The sequence below is a fragment of the Poecilia mexicana genome, unplaced genomic scaffold, assembly GCF_051168715.1.
Source record: "Poecilia mexicana isolate PSO_F unplaced genomic scaffold, ASM5116871v1 scaffold_11, whole genome shotgun sequence".
Lineage (NCBI taxonomy): Eukaryota > Metazoa > Chordata > Actinopteri > Cyprinodontiformes > Poeciliidae > Poecilia > Poecilia mexicana.
In genome coordinates, this window is record NW_028263380.1 from 16,768,057 (window position 1) to 16,789,920 (window position 21,864).

Below are 21,864 nucleotides of genomic sequence, written 5' to 3' on the forward strand. Positions count from 1 at the left end.
CCGTCTTTTCCATGATGGATATTGGGTCTCATGGTTGCATTTCAAGGATCACTGATGCTGAATTGTATATCAGCTCATTGGTTTCTGTTATGGTGTTGGTAGGGATTGTTCTCAATGCTGCATTCACATCTTCACTCAGCCGTTGTAATTGGCGTCGGGGTTGTCTGGTGTTCATTCGGGCCACAATTCTTTCTCTCAGCTTTGATAGTTCGTTCATTACTGGGGCTGCATACCCAGTCTCGGGGTGGGGAGTTGTAGTTAACTCCCCCCTGACCTTACATCCGGGCTCCTCCCTCTTGCCGTAGCATTTGTGTTGTACCTCGTCAATCTCAAGTTGTGATAGCAGTTGCCATTTGCGGATGTTGGAACACTGAGCTACTAGTTGTTTGGCAGTCATTGTAGACTGTGGGTGTCGAAGTAACCATTCCACCCTCAGTCTTTGCATGTAGCCCCTCTGACTAGGGTTACTTGAGTAGTAGCATTCCAACAGATCCATGTTTTCGTCTCTCGCCCATTTCCGTCTTGTTCCAGTAGCCCATTTTTCATCAAGGTGCTCTGGTTCCCCAGCACCTGACCCAGACCTTGTTTGGCCGGGCGACGTCTGAGCCGGCATATTATGCATATCAATGTCTCTCATGGTATGAGGTAGGCTATATAGCTCCAAGGGTCTTGCCTAGGGACCCACACTGCATAGCTCAATTGCACTGTTGTAACTTGCCCCAGCCTGGATTCGAGATAGTTTCCTTTCCAACAAGTAGAACAGGTTATTTTTCTGGAAGAAAGCCTATCTTTTCCTAATAAAGCAACCGATAGTTTGTCTACCAGCTGGTAGACAAACTGGAAAAGTCTGTCCAGAAAAGACAGGTGGTTTATGTGCGATATGTGATATGCACACTAAAGCAAAAGACTTGCAGGTAAAACAGTGTTTGGACCGACCCGGGCTTAAACAATGCTCAGTGAGGAAGAGGTCATTACATTATCTGAAACAAAAAATCAAATTACAGTTTCTAAATACACTCACCCTTAAAAACATTAGAACCTCTTTCTAATGGTGAAGTAAGGTGGTGGTAGCATCATGTTGTGGGGTTGTTTTGCTGCAGCAGGAACTGGTGAATTTAACAAAAAGATCATCATGTGGAAAAACTGAAGCAATATAAAAAACACATGGCTATACGCTAAAGATGCAACCAAATTAATTACAAAGTGGCTTAATGATGGAGTGGCCTTCGCAAAGTTTTTATCTCAGTGCAAAACAAATTCATAACACAGTTGAAAAGGTTTTGTTAGTATTTTCAGACTAAATACTAAATACCTGACTCAGGTACACTAGTTTCTACTTTGAGAAGCTTAAATCCAAAATGTGGCTGAAATGACAGAGTTCCAAAGACAGTTCTACCAAATACTAAGGAAATTATTCTGTCATTTTACAAACATATTATTTTAGTGATCCCAATTTTCCTAATCCAGGAAAACTTTTAGTCAGATTCAATCTCAGATAGCAAGGAAAATGTTTATATTTCTGTAAAATGTGTGTAAACACGTGGTCTCAAGCAAAGTTTTTATGCTTTTCCTGCGTCCAAAGAACTTCCTCCCATTGTGAAGCATTCCAGCCACGCCTTCATAACCAGTTTGGTTGACCAGACAACCAAACTGGTTATGAAGAATGGCGTTAGTTTGTTTGCAGAAATGGTAGAAATATTTACTGTTCGTACTTTAATTATTCATTACATCTTTACATCAGTTTATTCCTTCTATTTGTAACTAAAGTCATATTGACTTTATTCACAGTCTTTTAATTTTTTTCTTATCAATGTGTCATTCAGAAGGAAATCAACACGGTTTTGCAAATGTCTTTGCATTTGTGTTTCGGGAAACTTAATTTTTAATTTAAGAAAGAATGTGTTAAATTAATTCATTTCAGTTATTTTAACTTTGATCATAGAAGCAGAGACTTTAAAAAGTTGACATATGAGCAATTTGTGCAAGATTACTGTAATGTTTACTCAAAATCTTTAATTATTTTTAGCAACTGACTAAACATGACATTACTTAACTGGACAAGGTTGTTGTGTAATATTTAAATTACTGTGATGATCTGAGATAAAAAGGGGAAACATCTGCTGGCTTTTCTAGATGTCACACATACCAGACACACTCCTTTCTGTTCTCAGTCTTTCTACTACAGTTCAGTGTTTGGAAGGAAACTACAGTATTTTAAATATTGTGTGGAATAAAATAACTTTTTAAATATAGGTGTTATTAGTGCAGTAATTAGTTAGCAGTAAAGAAATGCTCATAGACAGATTTAGCTTCTTGTCGAGGGGATTTTATTTGCACTATTTTCTGTTTTAATCAAAGTTTCACTCAGAAGGAAATCAACTCGGTTTTTGTTTTCTGAGAATGTGTTTGCATTTACATTTTGGGAAAGTAGAAAATATTAATTGAACTCACAGCCTGTTTGAAAACAATCAATTTGTCATATTTATGTCTTGTTTGTTTTACAAAATCATTTTTGTAAAACAGATTTACATTAGCAGTGCACATCAATATGTTGTGTAGGATGGGTGAGACATTTTTAATATTGTTGATATTAAATATGTATAAATAATTGTACATTTAACCATGACAATGTGAAGTTTAAGTGTAATTTTATGTGGGAATGAACTAGGAGTATATTTGGTTCTTGATTGTGAGAGGAACAGGAAATCATAAGATTTCTTCCTTTTCGAACAAATTATGGAAAATTTCATGTCAATGGGCATTATTATTATTCTATTGTGTTTTTACTTTTTGTCTGAAATAAATAAAATGAATGGAACCTGAACACAGCATTACTGACATAAACCTGGTGGTGGCAGCATCATGCTGTGGCCGTGCTTTTCTTCACTCGGGGTAGTGAGTTCAGTGAGATGAAGCTCAAACCTTGAAGAAAACATGTTAGAACATCTAAAATTATTTATTCCAGCATACCCAACGTTTCATAGTTTATCTGTAAAAGTTGTGAAAATCATGCACCATTTTGCTTTCTTCTTCTCAAATTGTTGCTACTTTGTTGCCAGCGAAATACATTGAAATTCGTGACAAAGTTCAACAGGTTAGTTTACTTTTGTGAAGCACTGTAATTCCAGACCTTATCAAATTCCTCCTTTTATGCGTTATAATGATAAAAAAAACAGTGAGAAAACAGTCAGCTGCGGCAGACGTGTGTAAATAGTTTCTATTTTCAGCAAATATCCAGCTATTTCTGTACCAGTTTAATCAGCACACTACACCTGGACAGGTTAAATAAACATGGTTTTATAGTTTCATATAAAGTTTTGATGTGCAAATTGTAAAAACTGGTCGATTTTAAAAATATTTTATATAAATAAGTCACTTTAAAACTTTTACACATTTAGAAACCGGTATTTTGTGAGCCTCTCAGCCCCACCCTCATGTATTTTCCCCTCTGAACTCCCACCTGCGGCTCAGCTGCTCTTCTGCAGTTTTTCTCACTACAAAACCCCGGCTGACATTCTGGCTGTCATTTTGTCCACGCTTCTTTCTGTCCTGCTCTTTGTGTGCATCGTCTGCTGGAACCCGGGCCGGACCGGACCGACTGGACTAAACCCGCAGTTTCAGGTATGAACTTTATTGAACTGAGCAGCATGTTTGACTCAGCAGTGCGTTCAGTTTTTTGGGATTAGGAGGGTTTAAGTCGGCCATTGAAGTGGTCAGAATGGGTGAGCAAAAGGCTGAGCTGGCTTTGAACCAGAATCAAACTGTTTGATTATTGAATGAACACTAAATGTAGGCGAGCCACAGTTTATTCATTAGATATCTTGCCCTTTTTATTATTCACCTTTTCTGAGAATTACAACAAATTGAATGCTAGCTTTATGATTCTTTTTTTCTCTCTGTATCGTTTACATTACGTTGTTTTTTAGGACTGTAAAAGGAACGACATCGGTGAAAATGTTCAAGCTGTTACCAGAGCTGGTGCTCCTGCTGGGGTGAGGAAACAGACCACACACTGACACAGGGGACACAAAGTTAAACAATCATGATCTATCTATGGCGCATATTTAGAATTATTGTTGTTATGAAATACATTTTTTGATAATGGCATGTATTTACACACACTGCATAAAAAGTGATTCTGTCAGACTGTGGACTTTGTAATGGCTTCTCCAAAACACTGCCTTGTTGTCCTTGAGCCACTTTGTAACTAATCTGACTGAATCTTTTGTCCATTTCATTTGTTCATTATTTGACCTGTGTGCCAAAGGCTTCATTTCCAATCTGATTGTTTGAGATGTTGCTACTTTTCATGTCACGCTCTGGTATCTTGCAGTCTTCTTCCTTTTTCTCCTAATATAACATCCGATTACTAGAATAATAGTTAGTCACAGCCATAATGCCAGTAATGATGATGCTGGATGTCTTAATCTCAGTGTTTCCACATCCTTGCAGTTTTCTGGAAGTTTGTTCCAGATTTGTCGTGCATAAACACTGAATGTTGCTTCTCCATGTTTTGTTCTGGATGCAGAGCAGAACCAGAAGACCTGAGAGGTCTGGAAAGTTGATACAACAACATCAGATCTTTAATGTATTGTGTTGCTAAGCCGTTCAGTGATTTATAAACTAACAACAGTATTTTAGGATTTACTCTCTGAGCTACAGGAATCCAGTATAGGAACCTTAAAACTGGTTTTATGTGCTCTGTCTTCTTGGTTTTAGTCAGAACACGAGCAGCAGCGTTCTGGATCACCTGCAGCTGGACGGTTAATTTTTTGCGAAAGATAAATGCATGGATGAGTTTCTCTAGATCTTTCTGAAACATAAGTCTTCTAATCCTGGAAATGTTCTTCAGGTGATAGAAGGCTGATTTTGTAACCACCTTTATGTGTTTCTGAAGGTTCAGATCTGAGATCGTCACAACACAGACGTGATGTCTAATTTCCAGCTGTAATATCTGAAGCTGTGTGTTGACTCTGGATCGCTCCTTTTGTGTTCCAAACATAATAACTTCAGTTTTGTTTCCGTTCAGCTGGAGAAAGTTTTGGCACATCCAGACATTTATCTTTTCCAAGCATCCCTCACCTGGTGACATCATAATGCCACTTATTTGCTTACATGCCTGGACAGCATAATGAACCGGTTTCACCTTGTTTTTAGAGTCTTCGGGTTTAGTTTTGGAGCAATCCAGAGACCCGACTACGACGACACTCCAAACCCTGAGTTCTTGAACCCTTCCTGGATGGCCAGCATCCCTGATGACCAGCCGCTGTCTGCTGTCACGATGCCAGGAACACACAACACCATGTCTCTGTACGGCGGCGTCTACGCAGAGTGTCAGACCTGGAACCTGACCTCCCAGCTCCGAGCCGGCGTCCGTTATCTAGATGTCCGTGTGCGTCACGTCAACGGGAATCTCACCATCCACCACGGAGTCTCCTACCAGTGGGCTCACTTTGGACATGTGCTAGAGGGCGTGTTTGACTTCCTGCACGAATACCCAAGTGAGACGGTGTTGATGCGAGTGAAAGAGGAGTTCAGTGAGACGAATAACATCTATGGCGCTGTGGTCGACTTCATCCATCACTATGGCCATTGGGACCTGCTGTGGCACAGCCGCCTGGTGCCGACCATGGCTGAGGCCCGAGGGAAGCTCATCATCCTGCAGGATTTTACCGGCCCAGATCTGGGAATGCGCTACGGTTCCCTGGATATAGCTGATGCCTGGAAGGTATGAGGAGTTAATGTTTTGTTTCTGTTTTTGTCTAGACGTTTGTCTCCATATCCACTGGAATGGGCATGATATATTGCTGGTTTTAAACCAATTAAAAAATCGGGATTTTGTCACTTTGATAATTATTGACTGCCGTATAGAGCTGCACCCACAAAGTAAAAACAAAACAAAAAAAAAACTGGAAAGGTAGATATATAAGCCGTACCGGGCTATAAGCTGCTGGTATTTCCACAGATTTATTAAGGAGGCAGCCCTTTGCTACCTCCTTAATAAGGGGGTATGAATTTGAAGAAAAATCCACAGAAAAGCCACACCGGGCTATAAGCCGCCTGGTTCAAAACGCAGGGGAAAAGTAGCGGCTTATAGTCCGAAAAATACGGTAGTTTCTTATTGGCCAATGAGATTAATGCTCTAAATCCAACAAGAATCAGATAAGCATTGCTGTGAAACTAAATAAGGAGAGCAGTAAGCGTTTAGGTTTACTTTAGGTTCATGGTAGCCTAATAAATTTGCTCTCGTTGTAGTTTTAAATATTTCCGGTAATGTACATTTGCTGCTGCCTGCAGGTTCCCTCTCTGCTGAATTTGGAGGAGAAGTGGCAGAGTGTCTACAAACACCTGGAGGCCGCACCGTCAGGAAATATGGCTCAGATTTTTCTGACCTACTCCAGTGGAGCTGGTGTGTTCGCTCACCCCAGAGCTGTGGCAAAGGGAATCAACCCACAGCTGTACGAGTACCTGCAGGCCAAGACCGACCAGAACCAGCGCCTGGGAATCATATGCATGGACTTCCCAGCTGCTCCTATCATCCAAACCATCATTAATTTCCAACTGAGAGAGGTTGTGAAAACCAACAAAACAGATGTGAAACATCCAATTTCTTATTTCAGGTATATGGTCAAGCATTTTGCAGCTAATAATTGACCAATACTGTTGTTGTAACTCAGACGTTTGCAAAAAATTCAGTAGATTTCTAACAGCAGCCCAGAGAAATATATAAACTTTCAAACTAAACCTGTTTTCTACTCACTTGCCACTTGCCTGGTTACATTAAGAAAATGACAGGTAAATAAATAAATACTTTCTTTAGCTTTTGGGTGGGAAAAAACAGTAAATTTTATCTTGAATTTGAACACAAGGCCTCACACAAATAAATGAAATAAAGCTACTTCTGGTTTCATCTCCTGTTATGATCCGTTTTTCCAGTCTTATCGAGTTCCTCTGCTGTTTAGAAAAATTGGAAAAATACCTCATCTAATAAACCTTGACGATTTTCTGAGTAGAATATAATATGATATCGCTTTATTTGTATTTCAGTGAGTAACAGTAAAAGTTGGACAAAATAAAATAGAAACATTGAATAGCTATGTCAAAAAAAGAACAAAAAAACCAAAGAATTACTCAGTAGTGAATAGGAAAAGCACAAAAATATTTAAAAAGGAATAAACTGAAGGAGCTTAAATTGTGCAAAGAGTCAATATCTAGTAATTCTGTGTCTTGCAAAATTATTTTTTGTGCATTGTGTCAGATCAGAATCACAAACTTTAAGATATTTCATTAGGAATTTATATAACATACACCAACACAAACAAGTATAATTTTAAGCAGCGACACAGTTTTTAAAATCTATACGTCCATCGTCTACACCTGGGCAGGTGTCCATTCCAAACAGGACAACACAGAGAGACACACTGATCTTCAGCTAACCTAACAGTCATGTTTTGGGACTGTGGGAGGAAGCTGGAATACCCAGAGAGAACGCATGCATGCACAAAGAGAAGATGCAAACTCCATGCAGAAAGACCTCAGGCCGGGAATCGAACCGAGGACGTTCTTGCTGCATGGCAACAGCACCACCAGCTGTGCAAAAGTGCAGCTCTGGTTTTTAAAATATTTCAACAAATAAAAATCTGGTAAGTTTAGAATGTATTTCTACCCCTGTTAACTCTGAAACCCGTAAATAAATTTCAGTGCAACCAACCACCACTAGAGGGCGCCAAGTTAGTAAGAAGACTCTACATGTGTTTAATCTCCTTTGGAAAAGAGTCAAGAAAAAAAGCAAAGTTTATTTTCCACTTTAACATAACTCATCTTTTAGTTCTTCATAATTTTCTAAAAATAAAGTTCATGCAACAGCCGTTTGTCTTGTTTTAGTATCCAGCTGCTCTTCAGAAAGATATCAGACCACAGGAAGTTGCACTTTGTGGGTTTGCAGCTGATTTTGAATTAAATTGCTTGTAGACTTGCTGAAATACAGGCTAGCCTCTCCGTTTTCTAAAAAGTCAGATTTGCAAGAAAAAGAGAGTCCTCCGTAGGAGTGGCTGAGTCATATTGTTTGGATGCTAATTTGTTTGCATCAGATGAGACTTTCTGATTTTATCATTATTTCCTCTTTGAAGCAGAGGCTGTTGCAAAATAGTGGTTGAAATTTTTCAACCAAGTGACTTCACATCCTGTTTAAAACAGCAAACGGTGTCACTTGTCAATGTGTTAAGATCAACCCATGTAGAAGTCTTAACCTAGAAGAAGAAAGAAGATTTAAAGGTTTTCTTTTTGCGGTAAAACTCCCTCTGTTGAGTCAAATCCAACTTCTAACGATGGACTACAGACCTCAAAGTGCCGCACTGATTGCAGCGACTGGTAAGCCATTTGTCTGCTACTTCATATTATAATTTAAATAAAAGTTTCTAATCTCTCTGCTTCTTTGCTGTTGTAGTTGTGATGAACATGATTTGGTGGATGGTGATGATCGCAGCCATTGGACTGGGTGGGTCAACTTTTCTACTTACACTTCTAGTTCTGAGCAGATAAAGGTGTAACGTTTGCAGCTGCTGTGCAGGTGCCATTCACGTGCATCACTGTCCGGTGCAGCCCAACATTCCCATTTACCTGGTGGTGCTGGGAGTGAGCAGCCTCCTGTCTCTGGCTTTCACCTACTGCACCAGCGGCTACCAAGATGGAGCCTGTCACGTCCTGAGCTTGGCCTGCATGACTGTCCTGCACATCTTCAGCTTCGCCTGGTTGATAGCAGGTGAGGGGAATGTTTACCTCTTTGCATTAAAGCGCTTTCTGATTTTAAGTGCTAAAAATGCTTGAGTGCCGTTGTATTAGTATTACTTTGTGATATTTAGCAATAATTCACTTGGAGTACAATGGAAAATTAAGATTAAAACTGCAGCTATTTTTTATTTGTTTGTTCTGTTTAAAAAATAATACAGGAAACAAATACATTCGATAAAACTGACTGCTTCTTTAAAAAAAAGCTTTCTTCACAACAACTAAATAGAGCTAAAAGACATCATTTCAATCAAGTTTCTTGCTTAATAGGATTTCAGATTCTCAGAGTTTTATTTGTAAAGTTTTATAATTCCCAAAATATTTTTAAGTCTGTGTCTCTTCAGATTTACTGACAAAAGCACATGTAATAAGTCCAGGTTCTGCAGAATTCATGTTTGCCTGCAGAGGTTATTCTTGCAAAAATGCATATTTTTTTCATTTAGTTTCAGAAATCTGAAATTGGAAAATTTGGCACGCAAGTGCATTTCTCTAGTTCTAACCGCTCAGCTGATTAAAATCTCACATGTTATCTTCTTGTGCATTCTTCCTCTAGGTTCCTCGTGGGTTTATGCAGTTTACCCTCCAAACTACACTGAGAAAGGTCCATACTGCCACAAGACAACCTACCAGTTCGCCTTTGTTGTGACGACGCTGCTGTGGGTCGCCATGGGCCTGGTGTTGGCCTGTGGCTGCTGCATGGCTCTGCTCACCTGCTGCACCACCGTATTTGCAGGACGCCACTTGCTGCCAGACCGCAAAAGCTTCTATGGTGCAACCAGTTTTCAAGAGCCAGCCACCGGGGATGTGTGAATTAAATCAGGGTTCAGGTCTTAAAATGATTGAGGAGGTTATTCTTGCACTCCCGGTAGTGTAGATTTCTGTCTTTTTGCTGACAGTATCTTGCTTTTTTTCTTGACATTATTAAAGCTTGTACACTAGATAGAAAAATGTTTGGTAGCTGTGGTCAGAAATTCCACCCTACATGTCTTATTCCTGCTTGTTTCTAAAAAAAAAAAAAAGTGTTTTTGCAATAAGTTAATTTGTGTTTTACAGCTTAATCCCTCAATCTCAACTCAGTATCTGTTGTTCTCTGCAGGCTGTGGTACAACTCATCAGATATCAAATCTTCTTCACATTACAGCTTCACACCTACAAAAACTCAACATGTTTAAAGTCAATATATGATGAGACACCAGATATTTGAAATGCAAAATGTTTAAAAAAAATCAGTTATTCTGCTGAGGTTTACCTGATTACAAACTGGTGACTTTTTGCAACATTCTTTTTCATTGTTTTCTTATCTCTAATCTGACCCAGTTTAACACAGCTATGGTGTTCGACCCATATGACTCTGCAGTACTTGATCATCATTGTAATTTTTATTTTTTTTTTTGTTTTATGTGTTTGAAATCTTTGTATACCTTACTGTCCTTGACATTATTCTTTGACGCACTTAAAGTTTTGATTTTATAATCTTTTCAGGTGGTGTAAAAATTTTCTTTAATACTGCTAGCATTGTGTGCAAGCGCAACAGACATTAAAACTATCACTATAAGCATGACTATAAATGGGAAGGTTGAATGCTGAGAGTGATTATTAATCGCATTTATAAGAATGAATTTGATTGAGTTGCCCTTACAATTTTGACAAAAAAATAAGTACTTTGATAGTTTTCATGTGACGTCACACTTCTGGAAACTTTGTAGCTGAAAGCCATCTTGGTAGCCAGTTGCTATGAAGTTGCTATGACAACAATAAACAATCCACAAGCTTAGAACTAGCTTTCGCCTCATTCCTATCTAACTTATAAATAACATAAGTTAGTTACACCTAATATTCAATTACAAATTGTTAGTTCTCTACCACCTCTGTGTAATACTAAGATAAGATAAATAGAGATATTTATTGTGCTACTTACTGCCAAACTAGAGAAAATAGCTTAGCTAATGTAGCGTTTCTCTGCCTACCAAGATGGCACGGATCACTTCCGGTTCGATTTATTGGGAACTAAGTTTTGGAGTAATACACAACTTAATTACTTTCCAGGTTTGAATGACAATGAAAATCTGTCCATCCATTTTTTTGAGACAATAACCTGGATAAGGATGTTAATTGTTTAAAGTTTAAAAAAGTGAACATTTTTAACAAATAGTATAATATTAAAACTATTGGAGAAATAGATAATTCACTGTCTGTTTTAAATAACATTCATTATTATGATAATTTATCTGCATAGATTTGATTTACATTTGTTATAAATTATAATAGACAAACAACTCTACAAAACTAACCAAGTCCAATAAATTAAGGAGTTTGGTCATAACTTTTAATGAGAGCATTATTATTATTAGCATTATTACATGTTTTCTTGATTTTTGTACACATTTTCCAATTATTTAAGTAAATAAGTACCTGTAGTACCTCCTCCAGTCTGATAGATGGCGCACTGCCGCCTGCTTTTACGTCACAACCGGCGCATGTTTGTAGCCGAGTACTCATGGCTGAAGCTAACAGAGTTTAGCTTATTGGTTAGTTAGTGTGGTCTGTGTTGGATCCGAGGGCCGGGTGAAGCTCTGAGGGACCGGTATAGGTGAGGTTTCTGGCGGCCCTGGTTCCCAGTTCGGTGTTGGACCAACATGTTTAGCTGCGGCCGCTTCGCCCTTCAGGTTCTGCTCAGGCAGCCCGCTGTCAGGAGCTTCTCGTTGACTCCTGCTCAGGTCAGTGCCGCAGTGAGTTTGAAATCATGCAGTGTAACCTTTTAAACCACCGCTAAACCAATTAGGTTTGGATAGTTTTATTAATGCCTAACCTTCATCAATCCATGAGCCACACTTTTATTATCGGACTTTGACTTTTTTTTTCTAATTCTGCTTTAACGTTTTAAATTTACCTGACAAATTTCAGATAAATTGGCGAAAACCACCAGAAATACATTTGGTCACAACAAAACAACCCTGTTATTGTTATTTTGATATGAGATTATGAAATTGTTGACAACGGAAAATGAGATTATGAAAATGTAGATATCTTCAAAAATGCAGTTTTAAAACTACATTTTACGTAATAAAACTGTCCTGAAAGATAATGACAAGCATTAAGTCTTATTTTTTACTATTTAAACGAATGAGATTATGCAAGATTTATCTCGACACAGTGAGATTATGAAATTGTTAATACAGTAAGAATTGAGTTTAATTTCAACATAATTAAACTTTCATGAAATGATGGACTGGAGTTTTTCTTATCTCAAGAAAATGAAATTATTGTGAGAATGAAGCTTGACATTTTGAGAGTTTTCATTATTTCAATGTACTGATGTAAACAAATAGTCTCTAGTTAGTTAAATTAAAATAAACTGCCACGCCTGGCTTCTGACTGAAAAAATTCTCAGTTTTGGGATGGAGAATCTGTCCGAACTCTGGACCTCGTTTGATTCTCATATCTCAGTTCGTATGTTGTCGATTATATTATGTTTTTTATGTTTTCTCAATGTAAAGCACTTTGAACTGCCTTGTTACAGATTAACTTTATTAACTGGTTTCGACTCCATGCTGTCTTTAAATTCTGGATATTTGTGCCTGTTTGTGACATTTTAATGCATTTTCTTCATGTGAAGACAGCTGAAATCATTTAAAAAATGTCCACAGCACACGGTTATAGTGGAGCGATGGTGGGAGGTCCCTTTGTCCAAAGAGGGCAGTCCGCCGAGGCTTTACTCCCGAAGACACAGAGTCTACAAGCTAGTCGAGGACACCAAACATGCTCCCAAGGAGAAGATGGAGCTCATTCTCACCCAAACTGTAGAAAGTGAGTGTCTGCCACCCCCAACTTTGCTGCTAAATTACTTTTAAAAAGTCAAATATTATCTTAAAACCTTCTCTTTTGCTTTAAAATAACAGAACTTGGTGGCAGAGGCGATACCGTGTTTGTGAAGAAGTCCATCGGGCGAAACAAGCTGCTGGCTCAAGGCCTCGCCGTTTATCCATCACCGGAGAATAAACAGATTTTTGCTGAGGAGCTGAGAGTGCGTACTAAATGTAATAATTTATTTTACAATTTAAATGGTAAAATATACCTATTCATTGTCATTTCATTTATTTAAACACAGCTTCTGCGTGAGGGACAACCAGAGCAGAGATTACAAACCAGAACAGGACTAATGGTGAGTTTATTTGGCACTAAAGATTAATTTACTCAGAATTGCTCCGATGTCTGACTGAAAACACTGGGATGTAAAACAAACTGCTTTTACTGAACGTTTTCCAACTTCTTTTTATTTACAGACAGTTGAGCTCCTTAAGCGAACCAAGCTAAAAATCATCAAAACGCTGTCTGATGACTTTCAGCTCACTAAAGAAGTCGTCTGCAGACAGTTTGAAAATAAGGTTTGTCTACTTTTATTTTGTGTGCACCACTATTCACTGTTGTTGGCAACACTGGTAAAAATTTTTTATAATAAATCAAGCTATAACTGAAGCCGCTAATCTTTAATTAATAATCAATATGATGCCCCCTTCTTTGTTCAGCCACCTTTTGCCAAGAGGACAACAGTCAGTCCTCCTCTATTTCTCCAGATTTTCTACAGGATGTAGGTCTGGGGACTGAAATAGCCAAGAAAAAGGTTTAAAATTTTCCATGTTGATTTGATAATGATGACCCAATGAGGTCTTAATTGGTTTTTTAATTGTTTTTTATCTGAAACAACCGATTGCAATATCAGTGTGGAAAGGTGTGTGCATGAAAAGCAGGGGCACTTCTTCAAGGTGGTCAAATGTAATATTGGTATACAAAATCAAAATGCAAGGCACTTGACATATATTAACCTGTTAAAATATGGCATTCAAACAGCTTTTTGCAGGCATGATTTTTGCACACAATTATACAGCCGTGACTATTGCAATTTGATATTTTGCGCCGGCCTAGTAACAGTTCTTTCATGGGTTGTTGGACTGAATAACTGTACAAAATGACTTGAGTGAGAATATAAGCAGCTGATTTGTTCTTGTTTCTGTCACACCTCTTCAGCTGGGAATTGTTGTTCCGCCTCGTGCGTTGGGTCTGCCGTTTGAGCCAATAAAGGAACTGGGAGAGTACTGGTGTGATATTACAGTGAGTTTCTCTCCCTCTTATTTTCTGTTCTTTTTACAGTAACTTCAGGACAGTTATCTTTTTTTTTTCTTTGCTTTAAAATACACCAACAATGTGCTTACTTTGCCTTTGAATTAGGAATACAGGTATTTAACTGACTTAGGATTACTTGTCGATTAATAGTTTATTAGATTCAAATTAGTTTCAATCGATTAACTAATAAAGTCCACCGTAAACCTTCTTTTAGTGTTGTAGTTTGGCCGCCGTCCAGCAGAGAGCGCCGCTAGTCATCTTTAAGCGGAGCCGTTGAAACGGAAACAAAGATGGCGGCGGGGCCGTACTAAAGCTGGAAAGGGAAACGATCCAAATAGTCCGGTGTGGGATAGAAAATGCACTTTATGCGGTTCAGTTTTGAAATATACCCGACATAAACTCCTTGCGTTTCTGCTTAATGGCGCTTTTTCAGCCGAGCTGCAGTATTTCACATATTTTATTTGTTTCAGCTACTAAGTGGTTCTTGGTTTGTTATATCTTGTAATATGTATCTTGGGTTTAATAATGCGAAAAAAAACATTTTTTTGTTTATTCAGTCGGTATCTAATGCAGTTGTTACAAAATAATATTAAAATGTAGCCCTTTATACTTTGGAGATAAGTTTTTCTTTTTAAAGAAAATGGCCGCATATTAATTAATCGTTAGTCGACCAATGAGATCAGGCAAGTTTAGATGAAATCATTATTAATCTATAATTTACGTCTCTACTCGGAACGTCTTCCAGGTTAATGGGATGGACACAGTTCGCATTCCTATCTCCCTGTTGCCGTACGAAGATCAGTCCGCGGTCCACAAGAAGCAGCTGAAGACGCAACGGAAGCTGCTGGCGGCCGAACGAGACTCGCAGGCTGACGCCGAGGAGGAAGACGCCATTTTAACGGCCGTTTCTGATGAGCAGGAAGCGGAAGACGGTAAAGACTCAACAACCGTCCAAACCCAGCAGGGATCAACATCACCACCGACTGGAAACTCTGATAAAAAGTAAAGGACTCCTAAATATTTAAGAAATATCAAGCTGATGGTTTTATGTTTTTATGTCGCTAAACAAAAATGCAACATGTCGGAATAAATCTTGATCTCACTTTGGAATCAGTAAATTTGTTCTTCATTGTGGAAAATAAAAGCTTACCGTTTACTAGGGTGAGAATTTTCCTTAAAAGATAATGTTTCATTTTGAGTTTTTAATTGATTTCTGGGTTTTAATGATGTATTTGAGCTAATTTATTATTCCAGTGTGGATTAATTATACAAAATCCATCTTGATTAATGGTTAACTGGAGCATTTACTCTCTAAAAAGGCCATTTGCTGAAAGAATATCATTCTCAGAACACCAAATAGGCCAAAAAGGTACAAAAAAATAAATGCATCTTGCATTTAAGATAGGAAAAACATCGTCTGTAAATATGTTCTACCAAAAAAATCCTCAAGTGGCGATTTTACCTTCACCTTGTTGAAATGCTTTTAAAATCTTTTAAGCACCTTTTCCTATCCATTTATTAATTGGTTATTCCAAAAATAAACATATTAGTTCTACACAGTATTGATAAATCAAGCAGAAAGGGCTTTTCACATTGATACTAGTATTTTCTTTAGCTACAAATCGAACATATAATTATTTTTGGCAAAAAATGTAATGAATATTTTGTACAGCACATAGACCTAACCTGTTCAAGGAAGCATAATATGTCACATTTAAGAAACAGCAAAAAGGCATTAAAAATGTAAGAAAACAAGAAAAATTCAAAACTTGTTTATTGGAATTTAATTACACACTTATATAAAGTGAACAAAAACAGGGCGAGCGCTTTTTTTGCAACGCAAATTGAAAAATTTAACATTTAGTCCTGTTTCAACATAACAAATATATATTTAAACTTCTGTAACTTTAAATTCCTTTCTGACTCCAAATTCACCTTTTACTGCTGATATATAACATTTGGGTTTTTATCTGGGGTTGAGTTGGATCCGTTCACATTTACAGGTTTTTGAAGTAATCCTACTGGTATCTTGTTAGCATCGCTAAGCTACTGGAGAGAACCAGCACATTATTGATGGAGGGTTTATCTGGCATTTCAGAGAAAATTATGTACAGAACTGCTCCTATAGTTCACATAAGATGTGAAAACACAAGAAGAAAAGATGCAAATGTGTCCATCTGGGCAGTTTAGTTTGGGCTTTTAAAGTTCACATTTTCTCCCAACAATCCTGCGATCAAACTGTTCAGATTTAACCTAAAACGACTGAAACCCACAGAAGAAAAAGAAAGAAAAGTGGTAAAGAAAACAAGTGTTACAGATTTATAGAACTCCCAGTAAAATAAAATAACTTGATGTTTGCTACAGAACAGCAGCACGGAAAAAAATTACTTAATCTGAGAGGGGAAAAAAAATCTCAAATGAGTTAATTTAACAGAATAACACCAGAATTCTGAGTTTAATCTCAGCATTTTGAGATAAAAGTTAGAATCTGGGAATAAAAGCCCAACAACCCAGAAATCTGACTTTAATATCAGAATTCTGACAAAATTTGAAAAGAGAAACAGGACAATTTTGAGATTAAGAAACAGAGTTTGGATCGTTCCCACTCTTAGTTTCCTGGATTTAATCTAATAATTTAGCTTTTTTTTCTGTGAAATTTACGAAAGGCAAAATTATTTTTGCCTCAAAATTTCACTCTTGGAATTTAGAGGCAAAAAAGTCAATAATTTTGAAATAGAAATTTGTGGATTTTGTTTAGAAAATTCAGCTTTAATCTCAGAATTCCCTCCCCTGAAAATTCTTATATTAAACACATATGTTAGAATTTACTCTCTGATTTCTGAGGCAAAAATGTCAAGAATTGATATTAATATTAATCAAAATTCTTCCTTCAACCTCAGAAGTTTTGAAGAAAAAAAATCAACTGAATTTTGAGATTAAAGTCAGAATTTCAGAATTTTGAGGGTTTTCTTCCACAGAATTTTGGCTTAAATCCCAGAATTATTTCCCCAACACCTAAGAATTATTAGGAAATTCTGAATCTACTTTAAGATTTCTGAGGCAAAAACGTCAAGAATTTTCACGTTAAATTCTTCTTTTCGAGGGGTGGGGCCAAATTTTTTAAATACTTTTTATTTTGTTTTTGCAATAAAGATTGACCAAATCTAAGCGCCTGATTGGCTCTCGACGAAGTCGTCATTGTAGCATAATTTACTGACTGGTTGATGATTCAGTGAATATTTTACATCACAGCTTTCCTACCTTAAAACTGTAACTAAAAACAACCAAATGCACAACAAAAGCAATAAATCAGACCTTAGAAAATACCATGAATATGTTTTATAAACATCCAAAGGAGAAACATGTGGTTCTGGTACCTTAAAAACACCGGTTGGGTTTATCTGTAGGTTTAGCCTTTGTATTTTCTAGGAATGACCGGGATTCAGACAGAGTAACACCATATCAAACAGAATATTATCAGTTCAAGACATTGCAGGCTGCAGATCAGGAAGAAAGAAACAGGTTTTGCTCCTAACGGAAGAGGATAAATCTGGAGATCGGTAAGTTGGGATACGATGTGTCTGTACGCCACAGCAGTCCAAAGCTACAGGATCTAGAAGCCATATTTGGCCTGGGTCTGACGCCGGGTCATCCTGTTCTCTGCCCAGTTGTTCTTCAGCTCAATCTCGCGTTCCTTCGCCTGGGAAAAAGCAAACCAAAGAAATTCAGAAACTCTGTTTATATAGTCGAAGTATGGACCTAAATCAATGTGACGGTCTGTGGGAAGACTTAAAAATATATGTTGACACAGATTAGGGCAACACAATATTTTGTAAATACATTGTTACTGCAGTGTGTGAAATGCACATGGTGAAGAACTGCTATTAAATATTATGAATTCCAGCTCTATTTTAACTCCAGTGAAATTGTTGGGAGTTGTTTGTTTAAAAAATAAAAAAATCTAAGAAGATAAGAACTACAACTACACTGAAACTAAGTTGTTTCAATGCTAAAACAGAGAAAACCATATGTGTAATTTTCCATCTATTTCCCTGCTAGGTATAAGAATTAAAAAGTGTTTTTTAAAATGAAAAAGTAATGTAAACACTAAATCAATGCAGCTTCTCTTTAATGGTTAATGTTTCCAAGAGTTATTATTTAAATGCTTTGCGTCTTTCAGCAGCTGCTCACCTGGTGAATGAGATACGTTATCTGATGCTTTCGCCTCTGTTGCCCCGTAGGCTGGTCTCCTCTTCTCTGCAGAAACATCAATAAAGTCAGCTTTAAACGCATCATTATTTTTATGCCTTTTTCCAATAAAAGCACCCAAGTCTACCATTTTTAACCAAAACCACACAGAGCTCATGCAAAACGTTCACCTTGCTGTACGACTGGCGGGTTTGTTTTTCCTCAGAGATGCTCTTGGTCATCCACTGCTGGTTCCCACTCAGCTGGTCGTCTCCTTTGATTTCCAGAAACTTCACTTCCTCTTTGCCTCGGTTTCTTTTCCCCTGCAGCCGCATGAACTGCACAGCAGGCAAGTGAGAAGGAGTTTGTAGTGGTTTGCAAGTTAGAAGCTAATTTAAGGCCTAAGCTGAAGGATAAATGGGTTCAGAAAGGCAGATTATTTATTAAACAGTAAATCTTTCTTACCCCTTCGTCATCAAACATGGTGGAGTTGTCTGGCGGCTCGGCTTCTGCTAACTCCGGGTCAGGGTTCTGGTAGTACGGCGCGTCATAGTAACCCTATAAATGAAAACAAAAGGCACCTTAAGTATAGCTTCATTATATTTATAGATGGAAACAAAGTACTTACAGTAAAAATAATTTATTTACAACAAACTGAGAAAATGTTGGCTTTTAGGGCTGAAATGATTAATCCAACCAATTACTAAAATAATTATTTATTTAGTAATCGATTAATCGCTAACTGGAGGACAGATACCCCAAAAAAATGCAATCTGCTGGAAAAAAACATATTCAGAGCAGAAATTAATCCAGAACTGTACAAAATATATTTATATTTTGCAATTAAGATGAAAATATGTTTGTCTGTCGATATGTTTTACCCAAAACTCCTCAAATGGCAGTTTTAGCTTCACTCAGTTCAAATTCACTAAAGAAAAGCTACATTAGGCAATACATTTTTTATTTTTTTAAAAATAATTTTATTGTTTGTTTGCATATTTTGATATCTTTCTAATATTGCATAAAAAAAAGCTTAAGAGGTTAAATGAATAAAGTGCAGAATTAGATTAATCGATTCCTAAAATAAATGTTAGTTTCAGTAATAGTTGGCTTTAGTTACATTTCAGGTGAGATTCTATCGGAAAAACTTGAGCACACAGTGCATTACTCTGCGTCTGACTCGAGCTGGCTCCTATGAATAGCTGGTTTTACCTCGGGGAACGTCTCTGGGCCGGCCATGGGTTGTTGATACTGGTCGTATTGACCGTCCCATGCGCTCGCTCCCTCATGGCTCCCTCCAAAGTCCAAAGGTGCATTCGACTGTCCCGGCTCATCAGCGGCTACGTAAGGACAGGGCTCAGCTGGGGCCGCCGGCTCAGGATCCACAATCGGGACGACGTCGGGAAGAGGCTGGGAGTCGTCCTCCAGGGAAAAGTAGTTCTGAGGGGTTATGTCTTCCTCATTGTTCTGGTCTTCTGCTGCGATTTGCTTCGCCACCTGCAGGGCCGCTGACTTGGCTGCGGCTTTGATGGCGGAGGGAGACGCACTGGAACCGAGCAGACCCGGAGCAGCAGCTCCAGGTTTGGGTGCTTTGAGGTCTGGACGCTTAGTGAGCGTGTGAGGGATCAAAGGTCGGTCCATCTCCTTCACCGTTAGGTTTTTGGGTTTGGGGAGAATGGAGGACAGACCTGAGCCTGAACCGGCACCCTGGAGATAGGAACGGTCAAACGGGTTAAAATGGGAATGATTCTTGTTACAGCGACAAACTAGGTGGGGTTTTAGTTTTTCTTGAAAGGTTTACAACTCCTTTGAACTTCAGAAGGTGAAATGAACAGAGCTAGATTATTAAAATAATCAACTAATTTAGTGATAGATTAATTATTAACTGGAGCATATAGTTGTACATACATACATACAAAAAAGGCAGAAATATTCAGAGCAGTCATTAAGCCAAAAATGTAGAAGCTATGTATACATTTTGCATTTACGATAAAAAAAAAAATCTTTCTGTAAATATGTTTTACCCAAAACTCCCAAGTGACTCAGTTTTAGCTTCACCCAGTTCAAATTCACTAAAGGAATTAATTTTTTCTTATTTAATTGAATTGATGATTCACATCACTGATGTATTTTTAATATTGTATAAAAAGGCTTAAATTAAAAATCTACAAAATGTCAAATTTTTTTATATAATTAAACAAATGCCAGAATAATTGACAACTAAAATAATTGTTAGTTAAATCTACTTTAAACCTCTTTATTTTTTGATGCAGTTTACAGTTTTGTACAGAACACATTAAATTACACTCCATTTAATTTTACTTCCACCTCACAATTATGTGCAACTCTTGCTTTTTTCTTGGCTCATAAAATTCCAATAAACTACACTGAAGTTTGCAAACAAAATGTGAGTACTGATAATATAAACACTGATTACTAGACCTGTCACAATAATCAATAAATCACATGATAAATTAAAACAAACTCAATAATTTCCATTGGCATTATTTATCGTTTCTCTTTTTTTCTCTCTCTCTCTCTTTACCAAAAACTGGATGATAAAAGTCTTAAGTTGGTGATTTGGTCTCAACCAGCCCTTATTTTGAAGGACAATTTTGTTTACACAGACTTCAAAGTTAATTTTATTTGTTGTTTTATTTATTTTGAATGTTTATTTTCCAGTTCCAGTGTTAAATGTTCATTAGCATTTAAAGTTTACAGATCTTTTAGAATGTGTTCTTGAATTATTATTTTGCCATTACCATCATATTACTTAAAAATGGTCTCAAAACAACAATATTATCGTTTATCACAATAACTTATGGAACAATATATCGTCCAGCAAAATGTGTTGTCGTGACAGGCACCGTCTTACCTGGGTTTGCAGCTTCTTTGGGACTGGCTCGTCATCATCCGAGTCTGACTGTAAATAAAAATTATTAGAAATGATCATCTCAGGTCAACCAGAGTGAGCACTGCGCATGATCAGGGGTCTGATTTAACTTACATCCCGCCTCTGTAGTTGTGGCACAGGGATTTTGACAGGCTCTGTTCGTTTCTTGGGTTTGGGCAGACTGGACAGGAACCCTCCTGTGCTTTCCTTTGCTGCAGAGTTTTTTGCCCTGGATGCTACCTCCTTCCCTCCAGCTGCAGATCCAGATGCTTTAGGTGCAGGCAGAAAAGAGAAGAGCCCTCCCCCGCTAGGTTTACTCTCAGCTGCAGCGGAGGTCGAGGTTTCCTCCGAGTCACTCTCATCACTGCTACCATAAGCGACTAGAGACATGTTTGCTGAGGCTACCGAGGATTAGTATTCTGCAGGAACTAGTGGACATGGATGAGTCGCTCTGAAAAAGCCGTACAAGCGTGTTTCCTGGTGAGCTGAGCCGAGTTTTAAATGTACGACTATCTTTGCTAAACAGATAATATAACAGCGATTAGAGCATTAAAGACGGGATGAGCTGATCAACTGGAAACACGGAGCTAGCGAATGCTAGCTAGGCCACCGTGACCTATCTTCTCACAGTTTCTTATCCGGATGCAAAACTTTTAACTGTAATGTCTGCTACTGAGCAAAACGAACACAATGTGTCGCTTTAAAGTAAGTCTGCATTCGTAAACTACGCCCAGTACTCCCTTGACTCCATCAAAACATTCGCCTTCATCATCCAGTGATTGAGGACGACCGCCGACTTCTTTTTCCTGTGCTATTTACAGTAGCACTGAAACTATAGAGCCCCCTAGCGAGCAGGTTGTGAAACAACAGGTTCT

The 21,864-nt window shown here is 37.8% G+C and overlaps 4 protein-coding genes across 4 annotated transcripts; 3 read left to right on the top strand and 1 right to left on the bottom strand.

Moving 5' to 3' along the window:
- Positions 1-3,522: 3,522 nt before the first annotated feature.
- On the top strand, positions 3,523-6,910 carry LOC106916868 (uncharacterized). The gene is made up of 4 exons (XM_014985463.2): positions 3,523-3,621; positions 3,927-3,992; positions 5,158-5,728; positions 6,298-6,910. The coding sequence occupies exons 2-4, from the start codon at positions 3,955-3,957 to the stop codon at positions 6,652-6,654; spliced, it is 966 nt and encodes a 321-aa protein (XP_014840949.2). The 5' UTR covers positions 3,523-3,621; positions 3,927-3,954; the 3' UTR covers positions 6,655-6,910.
- A 1,157-nt stretch (positions 6,911-8,067) lies between these two features.
- On the top strand, positions 8,068-10,564 carry LOC148156437 (transmembrane protein 272-like). Its single transcript, XM_088010303.1, has 4 exons — positions 8,068-8,370; positions 8,447-8,497; positions 8,570-8,761; positions 9,341-10,564. Exons 1-4 carry the CDS (start codon positions 8,328-8,330, stop codon positions 9,595-9,597), a joined length of 543 nt encoding a protein of 180 aa, XP_087866429.1. The 5' UTR covers positions 8,068-8,327; the 3' UTR covers positions 9,598-10,564.
- Positions 10,565-11,238: 674 nt separating this feature from the next.
- Positions 11,239-15,064, top strand: mrpl9 (mitochondrial ribosomal protein L9). The gene is made up of 7 exons (XM_014985464.2): positions 11,239-11,504; positions 12,435-12,594; positions 12,687-12,811; positions 12,896-12,949; positions 13,071-13,172; positions 13,813-13,896; positions 14,654-15,064. The coding sequence occupies exons 1-7, from the start codon at positions 11,424-11,426 to the stop codon at positions 14,912-14,914; spliced, it is 867 nt and encodes a 288-aa protein (XP_014840950.2). The 5' UTR covers positions 11,239-11,423; the 3' UTR covers positions 14,915-15,064.
- A 601-nt stretch (positions 15,065-15,665) lies between these two features.
- Positions 15,666-21,820, bottom strand: prcc (proline rich mitotic checkpoint control factor). The gene is made up of 7 exons (XM_014985465.2): positions 21,104-21,820; positions 20,972-21,019; positions 19,309-19,803; positions 18,562-18,654; positions 18,288-18,434; positions 18,100-18,165; positions 15,666-17,608 (listed from the first exon to the last, which is right to left on the bottom strand). The coding sequence occupies exons 1-7, from the start codon at positions 21,377-21,379 to the stop codon at positions 17,522-17,524; spliced, it is 1,212 nt and encodes a 403-aa protein (XP_014840951.1). The 5' UTR covers positions 21,380-21,820; the 3' UTR covers positions 15,666-17,521.
- Between the last annotated feature and the right edge of the window lie 44 nt (positions 21,821-21,864).